General features: G+C 42.5%; 1 protein-coding gene across 12 annotated transcripts in view; it reads left to right on the top strand.

Annotated features, from left to right (window-relative positions):
- The window catches only part of CADM1 (cell adhesion molecule 1), a 409,576-nt gene that overhangs the window by 344,759 nt on the left and 42,533 nt on the right, over positions 1–22,284 (top strand). For all 12 annotated transcript variants that reach the window (XM_066245262.1, XM_066245246.1, XM_066245217.1 and 9 more), the window contains 3 exons: positions 3,353–3,490; positions 5,413–5,571; positions 21,453–21,552. In XM_066245262.1, the coding sequence (XP_066101359.1) occupies positions 3,353–3,490; positions 5,413–5,571; positions 21,453–21,552 (397 nt within the window). The remainder of the gene's footprint in view (positions 1–3,352; positions 3,491–5,412; positions 5,572–21,452; positions 21,553–22,284) is intronic.

Below are 22,284 nucleotides of genomic sequence, written 5' to 3'. Positions count from 1 at the left end.
CAATAAGGTAAGCCAGAGAAAAGAAAATATTGTTATGAAAATCGTAAGGAAGAGAAAATATATTTACTATATTTATTGAAAAAAAATGGGGCCCTGGCCAAGTGGCTCAGTGGATAGAGCATCATCCTGGCGCACCAAGATTACAGATTTGATCCCTGGTCGGGGCACATACGAGAAGCAACCAATGAGTACACAACTAAGTGGAACAACCAGTTGATGCTTCTCTCTCTCTCTCTCTCTTTCTCTCTCCTCCTCCTCCTCCCTGTTCCTCCTTCCCACTTCCTCCTCTCTCTCTCAAATTAATAGAAAAAAATTAACAAAACAAAACAAAGCATGAAAACCATCTGTGATAAGTGGACCCATACAGTTCAAACTTGTGATGTTCAAGGGCCAACTGTATAGCTGTTAGAAAACAGGAAGCATTACTATGGAGAACAGACCTGAACATTAGGTAATCCAGATGAGGACCTGTTTGCTGCCAGTCCCTGTGTCAGCCCTCAAACAAAGGCTAAGTGACATTGGTACATTTTCCTCTGGCCTTATTTCAGTCTACCCCTTTCTAATGCCTTTGCTAATGCCTTTGAACTGGCAGACAATATCGATAATGTGGAAAGAACATGCCATCATCCTTATGACCATGTCCATCTCATGGAGAGAATAAATACTGGTGGAGGTGATGAGGAAGGCTCTTTCCACTAAGAAATACTGGTGGAGGTGATGAGGAAGGCTAAGGTACCTTCAGGCTCAGTGTGGAAAAAAGGAGAGACTGAAGGAAAAATACACACAGGAAGCAAATATCTGACAAAGACTGTGTTTGAGACTAAATGCCGCTGAGACAAGACAGTGGTCCGTGCTGGAACCTCTAAACAACTAACCTCTCATTCTATTCTCACCAAGAAGGTTCCCAGGTTACCATGAAGTAACCTTCAGTGCATTTTTCCCAGGGTTAGTTATGCATGCAAACTGGAATCTGATCTACTCCATTCTGTATGTTTTTCAGGAAAGTGAGCTTTGTGTGTTATCATAGCTTTAGCTGTTGGCTCTCTTCATCATAGCTGAAGGGAGCCCACTTTCCTTGCATATCCTGTACTCAATTTGAGTTCCCTTACATTGAGTAGTGTCCCATCAATTATATTCTCCATTGGGAATCATTGCATGTGTCAACATCAGAAATTATTTCCATCGCTGTATTTTTGCCTGGATATTGTTTGACTCTCAGTCCTACATCTGTGGGGAGAATGTTCCCAGGTTTCTACTCTGTAGCTGTTTCCCTTTTATTCTCTCTTAGTTCTGTTTTTTGTAGGTCACCGAGATCTTATTATCTTTAGGCTTGAACAATGTTTTCCTCTGACATTTGCTTAAACATAGCTTTTTTTCCCCCTCAATATTCCTATTATACTGCACTGTTAATTCAGTAGTACTTGCTGGTCCTCAGCATCTTGTCTTTCTGTATTCCCTGGCCACTCTCTAGGCAGGTGTGATGAAAATCTATGACCTACCCTGTTGTTACCCAGTGAGGCCAAACTGTTCAGGAAACAGCTCGCCAAGGCTGCGTGGTTTATCTTTCTGTGTGTCCTGAAAATGCCGGCAGCTGTGCACCTCCACACTGGGCACTAGGTTCTCGCTCTTCATACATAAGTTTTCTTAAAGCAAGCTGACATAGTTCTTTCTTATATTCAAGTACTCATTCAGGCCATATCCCTTCAGCAACGCATCCAGTCGAGCGAATGTGCAGGTCCTCTCTTTCGGGAGGACAAAGACGAGGCCTGTTTTTTCTGTAGCAGTCACCACCCCACCAGCACCCCCACCCCCCATCCCTACCACCACCGGCATCCCCACCCCCACCCCTCCCTCTCCCCTCACCCCCCACCCCCCACCATCACCCGACCCCCCACCCTCTCCCCCTACCACCCCTGCCACCCCCCATACCCCACCCCCCACCATCACCCCCACCCCCACCCCCCACCCTCTCCCCCTACCACCCCTGCCACCCCCCATCCCCCACCCCCACCCCCCACCATCACCCCCACCACCACCCCCATCACACTCGCTGTGAAACAGGTTCTGCAAGTCATTTCATTTCTACTTTTCCATTGTTCTCTGCAGGTATTTTCACCTGCCTTAATTCGGTATAAAAGTCTTCCTGTGAGCCGAATTTTCACTTTGGACTAGCAGTTGGAAATCCCAAATATGTGGTTTAATCCCATAATTTATTGAAACAGTATCGGATTTATTATTCAACTTGATCATCAGGGTGGCATGTTTATACATATTTAATTTCTTGTTTCTCTTGTGAGCTAAGGCACTTATTAATCCTAAGTCTCAGAACTGTCTGTGCTCGTTCCTGGTGGTCAGGGCACGTAGTCTTAGATTCACTTGACTGAGTTCAGTCTTCTTACTGATTTTTATTTCAGGAAGCTCCATTGTGAGGTAAGCTAGCACCTTATGTGAAGTCTCATTGTCACCTCAGCCTCATAAGAGGTAAGGTGCTTTCTTCCCCATCCTCCTGCACACTCTCAACTTGATAGTCATCATTTTAGCCCCAAAATACTTTTATTGGATTTTATTATATATATGTTTACCAAGCTTAGAGAAGGATGGTTTTAATTCTGATACATAAGACTACTTGCAACCACATAATAGTCTTTTTTACCGTTGATTTCCAAAATCTGGAGCATTCAATTTTGAATATGGGAAGTGGCTGGGAATTAGTGGGCACTCCTATCTCTCCACACCGTCACTGCAGCGCCATCTACCGGCGGTCCTGGCGGCATTCTGGACCTCTGTGGATAGTTTTAATTGAATGGAACTTGTTCTGGGTCACAAGTTTTCTGTGTATGTTCATGGTGAGTGATTCCTTTAAGGGACTCCCAAGTGTTTGATCTTTGCTGGTTGACTCTGGAATCTTTCATATGAAGATTGAAATCCAAAGGTTGAGTTTGAGGAGAACTATTTCTCTCAGAGACTTCCGGGTAAGGATGATAATTGGAATTGAGTGCACTCCTCTTACTTTTACGTTTACTTTCTGGTCAATTTTTTTAATGACTGATTTTTAAGTAACCTAAAGTCAATATTGTTATAACTTGGTCACTGATAACTTAGGCATGGGAGACCGGTCAGTTTGTAAGATACTTTAGGAAAGAAATTCTGATAGAAGGATTGTGCATAATTCACTTTATTTGATGATGATGTTGTATTTTTCCCCCTCTGGTGGCAGTTTTGTGTTCAGGTCCCATTAGAAATATCCAATGTTCGTCTCTGACTTTGATAGCAATGGTGCTAGTTTTTAATGAATGGGAGAATATGCCCGGAAGTAGATTCTGTGTTTGAAAAGCGCACATTTCATTTGTAGTCCCGCCACGTAACCTGATGATCGACATTCAGAAGGACACCGCCGTGGAGGGCGAGGAGATTGAAGTCAACTGCACGGCCATGGCCAGCAAGCCAGCCACAACCATCCGATGGTTCAAAGGGAACAAGGAGCTAAAAGGTGAGGTGACCTTGCCTGGACTGACATGTTCTGTCCGCACCTGGGCCCAGCAGATACATGTTTGTAGAAATGCAAGGCCAATGCAGCTCATGCCCCGAAACAAAACTTACTCGTCTTGCTGTGATTTATCGTCACTTCTAAATGCATATGAGGCTAAAGCATAACAGCATTTTCTTCTTCTGGTTCATGTCCTCATTCTGTGGTTGGAAGGTTCTGGTGGTCAGTGTCACCTGATTATTACTCAGGTGGTTAGAAGGAGCTGGGCCTGCAGATAGGAACTCTTTAGACCAGGAGAATTACTGTTAGAGCTGTCCCCTGAGCCCTGGTTGTCCATGTTGTTCCCTCACTTCTCATTGTTTTTACCTATGACTCGAGGTGGGTGAGAACTCACATTGTCATTTTATCCGTCTGTCTCCACCGTGGTGCACTCCCGGCCAGGCTGATGTCGTTGCACTGCCAGCTGTGTTGACAGTGTGCTTTCCGATAGCAGTGCCCGTGCGAAGCTGACCGGGCTTTCTTTCTTGACTGAGAATTTGCAGGCACTAACTTTCCTGTGAGGCCTGTAGGCCAGTTGCCCATTTCACCAGCTTGTTCTTTTGCAGAGTTTCTGAGGGCAGTACAGGCAGCTCCTGTGGCTGTCCCCTGCTGGACCTTCTGTCCGTTACCCTCAGTCCTCCTACAAGGCAGAAATCCTGTTCTTTTTTTCTGAGGTGGCCTTGCAAGTAGCACCCAGCACAAAGGACTTAGGGGCTGACATCCTCCAGTCATGTGATGGAAATGCTAGCTGTGTTCCTCAGTTTCCTCTAGCACGAGGATATTAATATTATACACAGTAGGTGATTCTTACAAAGATGAAATGAGTATTTGTCAAGCATGTAGCAAGTTGCTGGACCAAAGTAACTGCTCTGTATGTGCTTTTAAATAAATAAAGAGTGCCAGGAAGAAGAGAATCTTTTCAGAAAGGGGATATAAAAATATTTATCTAAAAATAGATAAATCTGTATATATAACATCTCAAGTTCCAAAGAGCTTGCTCTGTCTTAATCTCCTATTTCCTAGGTATGGTTTTGGAAGGAAAGACTTCCTCATTTCCCCTCTGCTTTTCTGTCTGAGTGAATCAAGCCATTAAATGTGGACCGATAAGTACAAAACATTAAAAGAAAGTTAATGGTGCGTCTTGTCCCAGGGAGCGCCGAGCTCAGGAAAGGAGCTGCCTCCGTCTATTCATTTCATCCGGAAGCCTCCTCCTCCCCCCTGCTCTGGGTGTTCTTGGACGTGTCTCCCATCTGGCCTGAAGCCTGTAGCTCACTTTGCCCGCCACCACTGCAGTTTTCTGTGGTCCTTCAAAGTCTCACAGTTTAAACATTTCAGTTACAATTTCAATTATGTAAATCCATTTTGTTACTTTCTCGCTTAATTGATGCTGATGGGGGTGGGGTAAAGGAGGTTGTTTATGCCTCTTTTCCTGATTAAATTACTTAGGGGATTTGGATGATGTCCTGGAATTTTTAAACCGAATGACAGCCTAGTAGACGTTTCCAGATTCATATGATTGTAGAGGGGTGGGAAGCTCTCTTTCCTCTCCCCCATGCCTTGAGCAGTCATGTGTCAAAAAGGTTCAACTTTCCGCTGCCTTTTTGTGGGCGATTTTAAGCTAGAAGGAACATACGTAATATATTTAAATAAAAATGTTGATATATATTATATGCGGTTGAAATGTATCTTAAATACTACCCTGCAAGTTTGAAAAGTAGAAAATTACCATTTTCTCAACCATCTACCCACAGGTAATCCTCATCCCAAGTGACTCCCATCATTTTTGCTAAAACAGCAATGTTGGGACAGGAGAGTGGGGGGAGATATAAAGACTGTGATAGAAGTTCATTCCACTCTGATTCCTTGGTCTGTTTCGCCCCCGCCAGGCAAATCGGAGGTGGAAGAGTGGTCAGACATGTACACTGTGACGAGTCAGCTGATGCTGAAGGTGCACAAGGAGGACGACGGGGTCCCGGTGATCTGCCAGGTGGAGCACCCTGCCGTCACCGGAAACCTGCAGACCCAGCGGTACTTAGAAGTACAGTGTGAGTACCTGGCCTGGCCACTCTGGCTGCTGCCAGTCACAGACTCAGTCGCTGAGTTGCTCATAAACAACAGGAGCGTGTTTCTCGCAGCCCCGGAGGCCGGCAAGTCTAAGTTCAGGGCACGGGCATGGTCATGTTCTCCTGAAAGCTCTCCTCTGCTCCAAAGGGGCCGTCTCACTGTGTCCTCAGGAGAAGCAGCCGAAGGGCTCTCTGGAACCTCTTTCCTAGATAACTAATCTCACTCTGGAGGGCTCCACCCTTGTGACCTAAGCACCTCTCTCCCAAAAGCCCTATCTCTTAACACTATCACATAGGCCCTTGGGGTTTCAACATGTGAATTGGGGGGAGAGGAAAAACGTTTAAACTATAGCAGCACCCAAGCAATCTATTTGAGGGCACAGAGTAGCAGTTGCTTAAAACATCAGAAGCCATTTATTGAAGACATATGGTTTTAGATAGCAGAGGTAGAATTTTTTTTATTATTTCTTGGTAGAAAAAATAAGCAAAGGATTGTTTTACTGAAACACTGCCATATTACTGTCAGTGAGGATTTTGAAAATACTAGATTGAACCTAAATATAAAACTTTAAAATGACTCCAAGCTGCTCTAGCACATGACTTAGTTAAATTGTGTGGGTATTGACTAATCGTTTCTATGTCAACTTCAAAATCTAGGACAATTCCCCCTTCCCCCTCTATTAACCTCATCATAAGTATTAACTTTTTCTTATAGAAGAAATTTTATTTCTATTCTACATCAGCATTTTGTTTTAAGTTGCACATTTCTTCTGTTTTGGCTTAAATTAGACCAGTGAGTTTAAAGGGGGACTCTTTGGGATTAGTGCCACTGTCTTGATGGCTTCATCAATAAAAGCTCTCTCGTGCTGAGCGAGGCTGTCTCCACACTGTGCCCCATGGACGAAAGATGTTCTCTTCCTCTCTTCTGGGCTCTCCTAGAATAAAGAAATATATATATATCTGTTTTCTGCACAAAGCCATCCTTGCGCCAAGGTTGTGTCTGAGCAGTCCCTTCCAGAACTTGACCTCCGCTGAGTTCCAGGGGACATTTGAGCGTGCACAGTGAAACATTACAGGAGTTTGGTTGGACGGCGATGGCTAGATATCTGGTAAAGGAACAGCATTACCCTCTGTGAATTCCTCCGTTACTTCCTGGACTGCTGTAGTAGGTTACCACAAGCTTGGTGGCTTCAAATAGCAGAAATGTATTTTCTCACAGTGCCAGGAGGCAGAGGTCTGAAATCAAGGTGTTGCCTGAGCCACATGCCCTCTGAAAACTCTAGGAGAGGATCCTTCCTTGCCTTTTCTGACTTTCAGGGGCTCCAGGGGCTCCGTGGACACTGACCACATCACTCCCATCTCTGTCTCCATCTGATGGGGTTGGAGTAAAGGAGGTTGTTTATGCCTCTTTTCCTGATTAAATTACTTAGGGGATTTGGATGATTTCCTGGAAGTTTTAAACCAAATGATAGCCTAGTAGACGTTTCCAGATTCATATGATTGTAGAGGGGTGGGAAGCTCTCTTTCCTCCCCCCTATGCCTTGAACAGTCACGTGACCTTCTCCTTTTCCGTTTGTCTCTTATCAAGACACTTGTCATTGACTTAGGTCCCATCCACATGAATCCACAGTGTTCTGATTTCAAGGTCCTCAACACCGTCACATATGCAAAGACCCCTTTTCCAAATAAGGCCAGGGGTTAGGCACCAGAGGTTAGGAAGTAGAATTGTCTGGGAAGTGAGGCCACCATTTAACCCACTACAGTGTTTATCATAGGTTTCAAATTGAGCAAAACGAAGGGTAAGGAAAGTCATGAAAAGTTTCTTCTGAAAGACCATCATCCCATTCCAAGCCTTTCACTCTGTGATCTCGGCTCAATTTAACATTATATAATGCAGGTTTTTCTCGTTAATTCATTTTATCGACTTCATTATGTAGCTTCATTATGAGCATCATGCTTATAATTTTCATAGCACAAAAACTATTGTGGTGTAATGTCCCTATAATGGGAAAACATAAATGATCAGATATTATCTAAATTGGCAGATAGTAGATTTTTTTTTTACTTTGTTAATATGTAATTCATTTAAGCAAACTTAATATCCATTAACTTCCCTTGTAGGGGCCCATTAGCTTTAATAATACATTAGCTTCTTTGTGAGACCTGAGTAGATATTTACTCAGTGCCCACCCTAAACTCTTTCAGTAGCTTACCAGAGTATTCTCTACGTAGAAGGTAACCCTGCCCACCTACAAAGTTACACTCACTCCCAGATGCAAAATATTTCAAACACTATGCCTCCTACCCTTTGAGAAACTTGATAATGGTATTTATAAGCATGTCTTGCATATTCTGTAGATTCAAGCAACATTTGTCCCTTAAGAAAAGGAGTAAGGCACCATATCTGAATCCATTGTACTTCAATCTTACAAAGTACTGCTGGCCCTTAACTGCTAGAAAATGATTCTAATGCCTTCCAAAAATGAAGGCACCCTTATTGATCTTTTTATTTTTCAAGTGAGAAGAGGGGAGATAGAGAGACAGACTCCTACATGCGTCCTGACTGGGATCTACCCAGCAACTCCTATCTGGGACTGATCAACCGAGCTGTCCTCAGTGCCCGGGGCTGACGCTCAAACCAGTTGAGCCACTGGCTGCAGGAGGAGAAGAGGGAGGGAAGAGGGAGAGGGAGAGAAGCAGATGGTTGCTTCTCCTGTGTGCCCTGACCTGAGATCAAACCTGGGACATCCACATCCCAGGCCAGTGCTCTATCCACTGAGCACTGAGCAAACTGGCCAGGGCCCCACTGATCATTTTTAACTCTAGCATGGCATCTTTTTATGGGAGACTCTGTTTTCTTAATCCCCTATAAGCCACACAAACATTTTATCCTTGATACTCCATATCTTGGAATGTATGTAAAGAAAAAAACTCTTTTTGCATAAAAGAGGGTTAGGAGTCGTACATTGATCTTGATGGAATTTAGAGCCTGGTGTGGCATCCTGAACAAGGCCCTGTGCTCAGGGAAGTTGCCTGCAGGCTCACCAACCTCTGTTCCTGTGTCACTACTGAGGACTCCTCTGAGTCAGCGGACCTTCCTCAAGCAGCTTCTTCAGGCACAGTTGGAATTCTCTATATCAGGGGCTTTCAATCATTTTTACACTTGGGGACCGATGAAAATAGGAGAATTATTTCTGGGACCTCTGAGGCCGAAATCACTCTGAGCATAAATGAATTCAGCGAAGGTCATCCGGTCTATCATCTTCATTGCAACATCAGGGTGGGTAACTCTTTCGGGGACCGGCACCTGTCTGTGGACTGGCATTTGACTAGCACAGCATCATCACCTACCAGCTTTACTCTTCAACAAAAAGCCCCGTGCCTCAGATGCTTTTGTTCAGTCATCGGACACCAAAGCTTTATCAGTTATTGGCCTGTGGTGTCGGGGGTTCAGCTCCAGTCTTCCCATAGAAGTCTTCGCTCTGCAGGCAAGCCATGCCCTGTCTCGATGGTCACAAGAGAAAAGCTACTTTGATGCGCAAGATTCATTAGACAGTCTGCACAATGTTGATTATTGTGGATACCCTGTGTGGAGTATTGACATTAGATCCTGACTTATTAATTGGCTCAAACCCTGGGGTCAGCAGTTCTTAACCTTTCTGGGATCATTGACCCTTTAAATATCCTTTGATAGCTATAAACCTGGGAAAGATAAACAAAATTACATATCTGCTACACTTTGCTCACAATTTAAGAAGTCTCTTGACTCTAGAGAATTTTCCTAACTTCAGTTATTTGAGGGCCACTTTCTCAAGTTCTGTTGTATCAACAGGTTATATGTAGTCTCATCCCATGTAGGATTTATCTTGAAGTCACTTTATTGCTTTAGCCTACCCAAAACCTATGTAAAAAGCCTATGAAATTATGAGTTTTCTTTCATAAGTATATCTAATAGATATTAGTTAAATGAATATACTACTTAAAATACAGGAGGTCCTTGGGTTACGACAGTCTTGACATACGACATTTCAAGTTTACAACGCTCACTCCCATAAAAACTTAAAGAAATTGAGACATGAGTGTTTTGGCTTACATTGTTAGCATCATACTTACAGACTACGTGGGCAAACTAGTTTGGTTGCACACCGCAGAAGAATACACAGTAATGAGGTTATGGGTGAGGGAGTTGGTGTCCCCCAGTAGCTTACCTACGCCATTTTGGGCTGTTAAAAGTGCAAGTGTTTCGTTTGTGTTGCTTTTGCAACTTTTTGGCCCTTATCATGGCTCCTATATTTATGTCCTTTTCTTTTTTCTGTGGCTTAGTTGTGTTTTTATGTTATTTAGATTACGATTTTACAACTGTATTAGGATAGGTAAGTGACTTAGGCTAGGGTGTATTTCAACTTAATTAAACACCAGAATTCTGGTTACGTCACTGTTGTAGGAACAGAACTATGTCATAACCTGAGGACCCCTTGTAAATGTACAATGATTATATTTTAAATATTTTTTTCCTTTGCCACCTAAAATGATTGCTTATATTTATATTATCAGTGATAAATATTACCTTACTGCCAGGAAAAGACCGAGTTCATCCATGAACCTCACATGAAGAATTGCTCTACTCTGGGTGGATAAGATGACCTTGGAGGCAAATCTCACCCAACAGGATCAGTCTCAAGTATTACTCGCTTGGTTCAACCTGGCCCATGTTGTCACATGAAGACGTATGGGAACCTCTCTCTCCTCCAAGATGACATGAACCAGGGTTAAATGACACATAATGGACATGAAGTCTATATAAATTGTGTCCTTTTAAAAAATACTGTTTTTTAAAAAGGAAATGAAATAATGAAAATTGACAGTGTATACATACCATTAACTGTCTTACTTCAGACGTGGCAGGGAAAGGAGAGAAGTAGTGAGCACGAGGCTACCGTGCCACGCAGAAGACAAGGCCTGCACCACAGCTTGGAATTGCTTTTGTCTGTGAATTTAATTCCTAATTAATTGAACACGGAATATTGTAGTATTTGCTGTTGTTGTTGTTGTCAAGACCTTTATTTGTGGCACCAAGAGAAATTGTTGTGCCCAATTATGTGAAAAATCAGCCAGATGTGTATGCTGTCATACTTTTAGCAATCCTTAAATTTTTTTAGTGAGTACAGATATTAATTATGTAGTATGCATTGAAGTGATTAATATCAATGTAATTTATCATCTGGAGATTTCAGAACATAAATAAAGGAGTTGTTTTGTTCAGCAAGGTGTTGACCCCTTCAGAATTAGTAAATTAAAGTCACCCCTCCCCCCCTTTTTTATTATAAATATGAAAGGCAACCACAGTCAGCCAAGTGTTCAGTTATTTGATTTTCTGGGGCATTAGCTGCTCTTGTTTGTGACATTTCCCTGTTGGGTGCTCGTTTGCAAGCTCATTAATAAGGTTTTCTCATAGGAGCATTGCTGGGAACGGAGATCGTGCAGAAGGGCTCCAAGTTTCCGAGCTTTCATTCTGAGACTCAGCAAGGAAACAGCAGCAGCGTGCCATTAAATGTTTAAAACAAAAAATAATTATGCTCGCAAGCTGAAATTCAAAGCTGCCTTTCCTTAGCTGTTAGGCAGGAACAGTTTTGCTCTGAATATTCCAAGCTATGTGACCCAAAGTTCTTCCCTGAATGTTTTTTTTTTCTCCCAAATGTCTGAGAACATAGCATTGCTCCAATTTACAACATGGTTGATTATAGCAGAGCGTGATACCATTGTAACCTAGTTAACAGAGCTTCATATCTGAGGGAACACACTCTTGTCAAATAAAAGCCTGTTTAAACAATAGCAGTTCACCGTCTGTGCATAAAAAGAAAACTGTCTAAATATCATCAAGGTTGCAACACATAGCACCATAGCTGGGAATTCAAAGGAAAACTGTAACCCTCAGTGTGGAATTCAAATCGCAATGCAGAGGGGGAAGCCTTCCTGTGGACGGAGGGGATTCTGAGCGCTTGAATTACTACTGTGTGCCTTTGGGTTTCTACCATGGTAGCCTTGCCTTTTAAATGTTCTTGCCAAACACTTTGTCTTGTGAAAGTTTTGCACATGTGCATATTTGTAAAAAAAAAAAAAAAAAATAAGAGATGAGTTTTGAAAGGGAGCATGAAAACAAAGAATTCAGAAGTGCGTGTTTGAACGCCTTCCCAGCTCTGACCATCATCGGACAACCACGGACATGGGCATCGTTTTCAAAGTGCGTTTTATTGACTCGTGAAATCAGGTGTTTTGTAAATCCATGTTCTTGTTCATCCAAGGTGCAGGGAAGGCTAAAGTTTTTCTTTCATTCCCTCAATTGCGGGGAAATTGGGCGTTGAGGAGACGATCAGATCCGTTTGCCTATGCCAAAATAAGTGTTTCTCCAGCACCGGCCGTGCCCTCCAGTGAGGGAGGGAGGAAAACCTCCCTGTTTTGAGTGGATGTGGACGGTGAGACATTTTCCGAGAGCAGCTCCTGTGTCTCTCCGCTCCCCCGTTGGTTCTGTCCGTAGTCGGTGTTCTTCAAAGCGTAACGGCCGCGTGTTCTGCTCTGGCCCGCTGCCCTCCGCTCTCCAGTCTCACCCTCTCTTTTAAAAACACTCTTGCTGCCACTCTCCCTTTCTTTTATTTTATTTTTTAAAGGAGTGAATTGAGTTTCAGGGAAGTTATTTCAGTATTTATTATTCCTCATAAGAAAGAAGACACAGAGACACCCTGATTCAAATGAATGTTTTAGCCTATAATTTTTTTATATTAACACAGAGTAGTATGGTGGGCCTGAGTTCCTGCTATTAACTGTACAGTTGTTAGCCATGCATTCTGCAGTGCCAGCATGGGCAGGAGGCTGAGTAACCGATACTCACATGCAAAATGTAAATGTTTTGGCCAGATACATTATGAGTAAGACTTGAACTACCCTTAAGGAAAAGAGCCTCTGCCCCATCCCTGCCTTCTGAGGACACACTCTGTGGAAAGAGGCCTCTTACTACTTCTGTCTTCCTGTGTCCTATTGTCTTACCTAGTGAATTATTAAAAGATGTAGGCCCTGACTGGTTTGCTCAGTGGACAGAGTGTCAGCTCGGCATGTGGAAGTCCCAGATTAATCCTTGGTCAGGGCACCCAGGAGAAGTGACTCTTCCTTCCCTCTCCCTTTTCTCTTTCTCTCTCTTCCCCTCTCGCAGCCAGTGGCTTGATTGGTTCTAGCATCGGCCCCAGACCAGAGATTGCCAGGTGGATTCCAGTTGGGGTGTACACGGGAGTTTGTCTATCTCCCCTCCTCTCACTTAAAAAAAAAAAAAAAAAGACAAGCCTGACCAGGCGGTGACACAGTGAATAGAGCATCAGATTGGGATGCAGAGGACTCAGGTTCGAAACCCCAAGGTCACCAGTTTGAGTGTAGGCTCATCTGGTTTGAGCAGGGCTCACCAGCTTGAGCCCAAGGTCACTCGGTCTGCTGTAGCCCCCCCACCCCCCATCAAGGCACATAAGAGAAAGCAGTCAATGAACAACTAAGGTGCCACAACGAAGAATTGATGCTCTTCATCTCTCTCCCTGTCTGTCTGTCCCTCTCTCTGTCTCTCTGTCTCTGTCACAAAAAAAAGACCAAAGAAAAAAGTATCTCTCTTTGGCTGTGGACATTGAATAGTTACCTGGTGAAATTAGTCCTTTAATGTGTGCTCTTCACTTTATGGTTTTTAACTCAAGGTCAAATTTTGATTCTGTGAAAGGTTAAATGATTGTGAAGCTGGCATCTAAAAATCTAACAAGAGTGATCAAACAACATCTTTTATGATTTCCCTCAAGATGCCAACCGGAGTTACACCAGAAATGCTAAATAAATATGTAAGGAAGTGGGAGTATGTAAATCAGAATACCTGAACTGAACTTCACATTTTTGGGGAGCTGGATTGACCTTCCAAAAGAGAAATACAATTCTGTTTTATGATCAGGACTGTTAAAGTCATTAAACAAGGAGGCCTTTTATATCAGTGCCTCGGTAGCCTATCAAAGCAAAGCCAAAGTCAGTTCACTCCCAAGAAAATGAAACGTAAGCACAGCCAATCACAAACAGCCAACGAGGCGGTCCAAATAAGGCAACTGGTAAAGCTCTGGCCAATCAAATAATACTCTTGCTTTGCTTCTGCCTCATCTCTTGAAAAACCCTTCCCCTTGCTCCTGTCGGTAGGGGGCTTTGAGTTTTGTGTTGCTCTTTCAAGTTCATGCATGCTTAAATAAACTTTTTTTTTTTAATTAAGTGTGAGGCAGGGAGACAGAAACAGACTCCCACACATGCCCCTACTGGAGTCCACTCGACAAGCCCCATATGGGGGCGGTGCTTGCCCATCTGCGGTCACGCTCAGCAACCGAGCAATTTCTAGTATCCGAAGCGGAGGCCATGAAGCCATCCTCAACACCCGGGCCAATGCACTTGAACCAGTCAAGCCATGGCTACAGGAGGAGCAGAGAGAGAGAGAAGGAGGAGGGGTGGAGAAGCTTCTCTTTTGTGCCTTGAATAGGAATCCAACCTCAGACATCCACATGCAGGGCCAATACTCGACCACTGAACCAACCTTTATTTTTTTTTTAAATAAATTTTTATTAATGTTAATGGGATGACATTAATAAATCAGGGTACATATATTCAAAGAAAACATGTCTAGGTTATCTTGTCATTAAATTATGTTGCATACCCCTCGCCCAGAGTCAGATTGTCCTCTGTCACCCTCTATCTAGTTTTCTTTGTGCCCCTCCCCCTCCCCCTAACCCTCTCCCTCCTTCCCTCCTGCGTCCTCCCTCCCCCCACCCCTGGTAACCACCACACTCTTGTCCATGTCTCTTAGTCTCGCTTTTATGTTCCACCAATGTATGGAATCATGTAGTTCTTGTTTTTTTCTGATTTACTTATTTCACTCTGTATAATGTTATCAAGATCCCACCATTTTGCTGTAAATGATCTGATGTCATCATTTCTTATGGCTGAGTAGTATTCCATAGTGTATATGTGCCACATCTTCTTTATCCAGTCTTCTATTGAAGGGCTTTTTGGTTGTTTCCATGTCTTGGCCACTGTGAACAGTGCTGCAATGAATATGGGGCTACATGTATCTTTACGTATCAATGTTTCTGAGGTTTTGGGGTATATACCCAGTAGAGGGATTGCTGGGTCATAAGGTAGTTCTATTTTCAGTTTTTTGAGGAACCACCATATTTTCCTCCATAATGGTTGTACTACTTTACAGTCCCACCAACAGTGGATGAGAGTTCCCTTTTCTCCGCAGCCTCTCCAACATTTGCTATTACCCGTCTTGTTGATAATAGCTAATCTAACAGGGGTGAGGTGGTATCTCATTGTAGTTTTGATTTGCATTTCTCTAATAACTAATGAAGATGAGCATCTTTTCATATATCTGTGGCCATTTGTATTTCTTCCTGGGAGAAGTGTCTGTTCATGTCCTCTTCCCATTTTTTTATTGGATTGTTTGTTTGTTGTTGAGTTTTATGAGTTCTTTGTAAATTTTGGATATTAGGCCCTTATCTGAGCTGTTGTTTGAAAATAACATTTCCCATTTAGTTGGCTGTCTGTTTATTTTGATGTCAGTTTCTCTTGCTGAGCAAAAACTTTTTATTCTGATGTAGTCCCATTCATTTATCTTTGCCTTCACTTCTCTTGCCATTGGAGCCAAGTTCATAAAGTGTTCTTTAAAACCCAGGCCCATGAGTTTAGTACCTATGTCTTCTTCTATGTACATTATTGTTTCAGGTCTTATATTTAGGTCTTTGATCCATTTTGAATTAATTTTAGTACACGGGGACAGGCTATAGTCGAGTTTCATTCTTTTGCATGTGGCTTTCCAGTTTTCCCAACACCATTTGTTGAAGAGGCTTTCTTTTCTCCATTGTGTGTTGTTGGCCCCTTTATCAAAGATTATTTGACCATATATATGTGGTTTTATTTCTGGGCTTTCTATTCTGTTCCATTGGTCTGAGTGTCTATTTTTCTGCCAATACCATGCTGTTTTGATTATTGTAGCCCTATAATATAGTTTAAAGTCAGGTATTGTAATGCCCCCAGCTTCATTCTTTTTCCTTAGGATTGTTTTGGCTATTCGGGGTTTTTTATAGTTCCATATAAATCTGATGATTTTTTGTTCCATTTCTTTAAAAAAAGTCATAGGAATTTTGATGGGAATTGCATTAAATTTATATATTGCTTTGGGTAATATGGCCATTTTAATTATATTTATTCTTCCTATTCAAGAACAAGGAATATTTTTCCATCTCATTGTGTCTTTTTCTATTTCTCTTAACAATGCTTTGTAGTTTTCGTTATATAGGTCCTTTACATTCTTTGTTATGTTTATTCCTAGGTATTTTGTTGTTGTTGTTGCAATCGTGAAGGGGATTATTTTTTTGAGTTTGTTTTCTAATATTTTATTGTTGGCATATAGAAAGGCTATGGACTTTTGTATGTTAATTTTGTATCCTGCAACCTTACTGTATTGGTTTATTGTTTCTACTGAGCCAACCTTTAAAATTGCAATGTGCCTAGTTTATCTTACAACAGGACTAAGATGGATTCATGGTCTGTTTTTGTGTTTGTTTATTTTGTTTCTTTCTTACTCACAGGGCTAGGAATAGAAGCCTGTGCCCTAACATTTCTGTACTTTCCCATTCATTCATTTGGCAAGTATGTTCTGAGCGCCTCTTGCATGCCATCAGAGATACAAAATGAATGAATGAATGAATGAATGAATGAACGAACGAATGAACAAACAAACTTTTCTTCTTACAGAGCTAACATTCTTGTGCAGAAAATCTTGCTATAAGGGTTTTCTTGCCCAGTATTCACTTCAAATTTTGAAGAGTTCTCTGAGCTAGGGAAGAGCGCTCTGTGAGTGCACATCCCAGTTAAAAAGCACCGGAAACATCACTTGCCACCACAACATCTCAGAATACGATTTGATTCTGTTGGGTAAACAGTAATCTCAATATCTACAAAACTACTTGCAAGTTGTGACCCAAGGAAATTGCATTCTGCTATGGCCACGTGGCGCATGCCCTGCTTCCAGGTACGCCCAGCAGCTCCTCCTCAAGCAGTGCCCTCACACGCTCTGATCCAGACACAGGTGTAACAGCTGGAGGTCCTTCATTTTGCAAAGAAGACATTCGTGAATGTATTATGACCACAGGATGCAAACCTTTTGCAAGGAGTTCTCTTTAACACCTCTGAGAGCTTAGTGTGACACTGCTTCCCAGCCGGTTCCCATCACCTTGTGTTACTAGACGATGCCCTCCTTCAGTGCAGAGACATCCTTTCCCAGCAGTTCCAGCAGCACAGGTAACCGCCATTACTCACCAGATCTCAGGCAAATCTTTGCATTGGCACACTGGTCCAGACTGCGGAGTCCCCAGGGTTGGCAGAGGCTCTTCAGTCAGTGCTTCCCCACCTGAAGGCACAGCACTGACCCAAATCCTCTCTGACCAAGCCGACACAGCCGGACCCTGGAGTTCTGATACTCCGTCCTCCTCGTCCCTGGTGGGCCCTGACACAGTTAGCATTCTTCACCGGCATCCAATCCCACTTTCCCTGCCATCCCAGAATACTGGATGAAACCCAAGTAAGGGACATGAAGAGCCTGCTTCCCAACTGCAGTGGCAGAAGCAGGTCTGCACTCAAGCCCTTAGGCCTAGCTGCAGTCAGCACATCACAGAACCTTCGATGTCCTCGTTGCTGAGTTAGACATTTCAGGACGGGAGGGCAAGTGTCAGAGTACCTGCAAGAACAAGACTTCTGGGTTGCGAGGGAGACCTCCCACTTGCTCTGCTCCCTTCTGGTCTGGCATGAAAATGAGGACATCCCAGGCAAAGGGAAATCACAGGGTACCTTCTTTAAATAAAACATTGTGGAGATCCCATACGTTAGTATTGTGATCTGAGGAGGAGCCTGTGACTTCAGTTACGTAGCCTCATGGAATACAGGTTACGGAGTCTGTTTCATCTTCTGAAAAGATCACAGAATGTGATGCTAGGTGAGACTGGCACGAAATCAATGTTAATCTGCCAGCAAACTATTCCAGCTTCTTAAAGGCTGTGTGTGTGTGTGTGTGTGTGTGTGTGTGTGTATTTCCCTTTATAAAGGAAGCAAAATACATTTAAAAAAAGTCTCATCAAGTCAGAATAGTTTTTTTAATTGACTGCCTCTGTAGTGTGACCTAAAGCCTCTGGTATTTAACCCTCTGCGCAACTTTGACTGATGAACAAATTTTTGACTGCTGTGGTAGTCTTGCTAACCATCTTTTATGGGGTTTAAGAAAATCACAGTGTTTGATGAAAACCTCAGATTCCTCGACCTGATTGATTGGCTGTTGGTGATGCCATCTCTATAACTGTAATGTTCCATAAGTAAATGGACCTAACTATTTTTCTTATTTTTATATAGCAGCTCCATTATAAAATGACATTAAGCCATTCTGCGCATTACATTTCTGGACAGTTATAGCTCTTGGATAGAAAGTGTCATCTGGCTTTTAGCCTGTGCCTTACAACACCAACTGAGGCGTAAAGTGATCGCCCAGAAAATGTACACTGGGCCTTACCTCATTACTTAGAAATAAATCTTGGAGTCTGGTTCTGTTTCAGAAAAGATTTGTTGGGTTATATAATTTGATTTATGAACACAATTAAAATATAAATGATGAGCTCTGAGCTGTTCAATCAGATGCCTAGACTGTTCAGTATTTTTGACATACTCATATTGTAGTCAGGATCTTCCTGGGAAATTTTAGCATCCCTGAGTTCCAGAGGTGCCGGTAGCATGAGTCCCAGGGTTTCTAATCCACCTGCTAAGAATAACGTAAGCTCTTCTTTCAGCAAAAAGGACAGGGAACAGGATTTATCTGTGAGTTAGTTTCCTTTCCTCCAGAAACCTAAAGTATGAATTAGGAAAATCACTTATCAAAAATGAAGGTGCAGCCTGACCAGGCGGTGGCACAGTGGATAGAGCATCAGACTGGGGCACAAAGGACCCAGGTTCGAAACCCCAAGGTCACCAGCTTGAGCCCAAGGTCGCTGGCTTAAGCAAGGAATCAGTTGGTCTGCTGTAGCCCCCCAGTCAAGGCACATATGAGAAAGCAATCAATGAGAAACTAAGGTGCCGCAATGAAGAATTGATGCTTCTCATCTCTCTCCCTTCTGGTCTGTCTGTCCTTCTCTCTGTCTCTCTCTGTCTCTGTCACAAAAAAAGGGTGCATTTTCTATGGCTTAGTATATAATTTATTTTTTAAACATAAGTTCCAAGTAGAGCAAATTTGTAATTTGTTCTTCCTAATTTATATGAGTGATTGACAGCAGGTAAACAGCCATTAGTAACATAAAACCCATTTAACTAAAACAAACTCAGTCTTACTGGAAAGGTAGAGTGGATTAGATTTTCAACACTCTTTATTATTATTAATGGAAGTTAAGCATGCAAACCCTTAGTGCACTGTGCTGAAAAAATGTGTCCTCTCGGTTTGCTTGTAAATCACATGAGGGAGAGAAAAACAAAAAGCCTTCCACAGAGGTCAGCAAGCACCCTGCTTTCTCCTTAATTAATGGGCTAAAGTCCGCAGTGCATGGGAAACATAGCCCTTCTGTGAATCAGAGATTAAGCTATAAGCAAATGTTACATTTCTGCCCAAATTTTGGGCTTCAAGTTGAGCCTCACCTGGAATGGTTCAAGGGTATTCTGACAGAGGTTCCCTCACCAGGAACTCTTATGGATACTGTTTCTGAGAATGAACTCGCAGGGAGCAGGTCCCTTGTTGCCCATGTTTGTGTTGTTGTGTATTGTGTTTGTTTTGAATAAACTTCATCAACGAGCTCTGTGTGTGTTACACCAAAGAGAACAGACCTCCACAGCCACCCTATGCTGTTGTTTAGCCGAAGATGCAGTCTGTGGCTATCAGGATGAGAGCACCCAGGAGCGTCCTTCCCCGTTGTCAGTCCTGCAAGGTCATCCTGGCTATCCCGTATTTCTGTCCTTTCATGACTACCGTCCTACCCAGTTATCAGTATCTGGAAATCTCTACACCATTTTGCTTATAAACATTTTTTTTTTTTTTTTTTTTGCCAGCAAGTCTAAGAATAGAGCCTCATTACTTGCAAGGGTCATCCGGAGTTCTGGTCCTGTTAACTTAAAGTTCTCTGCCAAGTGACTCAGCTTCCTAGAAAGCATCCCCAACTCAGTGCATGTAGTGCACGTGGATGTACAAGACGTCTCTCTTGAAAGGTTGTGAGTGCTGCGTGATTTTCAGAGACACAAGAGAAAGACCTCTGTTAGGAACAAAGACTTTCAGAACGGACGCGGAGAGCAGCCATCCCTGGACAAGACTTCCTGTGCCACTTATTCAGCTGGGTCCAGGCTGAGAGGGGCTGAGCCCTGCCGCATTCCCGTTTACTCCCCTGTTCCCTAGGATGCATGTTAATGAGCTGACCACTGCTTGTAAAAGGCCAAGGGGCTGTTGTTTAGGTGGTGTGATTGTCCGACAACGTGAAGTTATGGAAATTGTTTTGACCTTCCATCCAACGGGTGTCTCGCCCTCTCACATTTATTACTCTTGGATCCATTTTTTAAAATATACAGAATTAAATGAGAAACTGATTTAGGGATTAATAGCTCGTTAGTTTGGAATAGAAAAAAAAATTAAGCTGCCAATTTCATCTAGGTTTTATTTATAAATATATTTTTCGTGTATTTAACTCCAATCTATCCCATTTTCCTCCCTGCTCCCTACACCTCCCTCACTGAGCTCTCGCACTCCACAAATTCGCAGTTTTTAAGTAGCTAGTGGAAATAAGAATACCTAGTTCACCTGCCTACCTGAATACTTCACTGCATTAGGAAGGTACCCTAGGTTTCAATAATGCGTCGCAATTGAAAAACATGGTTTTGAGTCAAATTTCTGCCAACATGCATTTCATGGGGCTGTCAGGTTTATCTCTACTTCATTCTCAGCACCAGTGTTCTCGTCCCCAAAACTGGGGTTATTTCACCACCAATTACTGTTCCCATAATAGTAGGCTCTCAATAGATTGTCAGTGTCCTTCCTTTTTTTCCTTTTTAAAACTTTTCTATTGATTTGAGAGAGGAGGGAGGCATCAACTTGTTTCATTTAGTTGTATGTTCATTGGTTGCCTCTTGTAGGTGCCCTGACCAGGGGTCGAACCCATGACCTTACTGAGCCAGGATGACATTCTATCCACTGAGCCACCTGGCCAGGGCCCTTCTTTCTTATTTATATGTTTACGTTTGAGAAATCAAAGGTTAATTGGGGTCCCTGAAACCTTCCAAGTTCTTTATTTGTGAAGCTATTTGAGTAGAATGCAGAAGTCTTGCCTTTCCTATTTGGAAACAAGAGCACAGAAGAGGCAGACTTATTAATATGCAGTGTCATAACATATTGTCACATAGTAATATATGATATATGATAAAATGTATCAATTCCAAGCACCACAAATATCTGTGGCTTCACCTCAGCATGAAAGCAAATGAGTTTCCTTTAGCTTGAGTGAGTTTGGAGATAAACTTCAATGTAACAAAATGTATTTCATAGGAACTGTTTGATGTGGCGCAGTTGGCTTATGAATCTCTTATCTATTCGCAGTTCACTCCTTAGAGTTATTAGTCAATTTAATTTGAGCAAATGCCAGGATTACTAACTAATTAGAGGATGTTACTGAAGGCAGAAGGATGGAGAGAGAGTGAATGCTGGTACTATGGGGTTTGCGGCAGTATGCAAGTCTGATTCTGCCTGATGATATCATTTGCTAAACATTATGCTTTGTGTTGTTGTCATACAGATAAGCCTCAAGTGCATATTCAGATGACTTACCCTCTACAAGGCCTAACCCGGGAAGGGGACGCGCTTGAGTTAACATGTGAAGCCATCGGGAAGCCCCAGTAAGTTTGAAGGCCAAGTTTGGCAGAGGGTCATGAGCATTAAATGTCACAACACAGAGATGTGCATTCACAACTCATGGGCTTGTCACCTGTCTCCTGTTGTAAAGAATGGAATATCTTGCAGCAAGTAAAAGACAGTGCAGTGGAATAAATAACTATGGTTCTTATACCAGCTCTAGATTGAAATCTCAGCTGATTCTATTTTATTATCATCAGCATGACTGTCAGAATTGTGTTCTCTCCCACATAAAAAATAATCCTAATAGATTTTTAGTATGGCCTCAATTTAATGATATATCTGCTACCTCTGTGTTAATGTCTAAGCAGCTGGAAAAATAGAGCTTTTAGACGTAAATTAAGCTGCTGTTTTAGGACCAGCCTTAGACAAATGAACTAACCCTACCTTTAATTTTGCTTCTCTTTCCCTTAAAGTGGCTCCTAGAAATATTTCTGTTAATAAGGAATGATTCAGGAACTTTTCTTAAGCCACATACATATGTGAAAAGAACCAATGGAAACACTCTTATTTGATTGAAAGTGTAAAGAAGTCACTTTACTTGCCCCTGCTAAAGGAATGAAGGCAAGTTAGAGAAACTATGTATCATCCCCAATACAGACAAAAAGCCATGTGGTGGTGCCCCTTAGATGTTACACAGTTTAGTGTGGGGAGGAGGAAGGACCTTTCTTTCCTCTTAGGTAGATTGGAGGTTAGTCTTAGCTGTTTCTTAGGGA

Source organism: Saccopteryx bilineata, chromosome 1 (assembly GCF_036850765.1).
Source record: "Saccopteryx bilineata isolate mSacBil1 chromosome 1, mSacBil1_pri_phased_curated, whole genome shotgun sequence".
Lineage (NCBI taxonomy): Eukaryota > Metazoa > Chordata > Mammalia > Chiroptera > Emballonuridae > Saccopteryx > Saccopteryx bilineata.
This window is presented reverse-complemented; position numbering and strand designations above follow the sequence as displayed.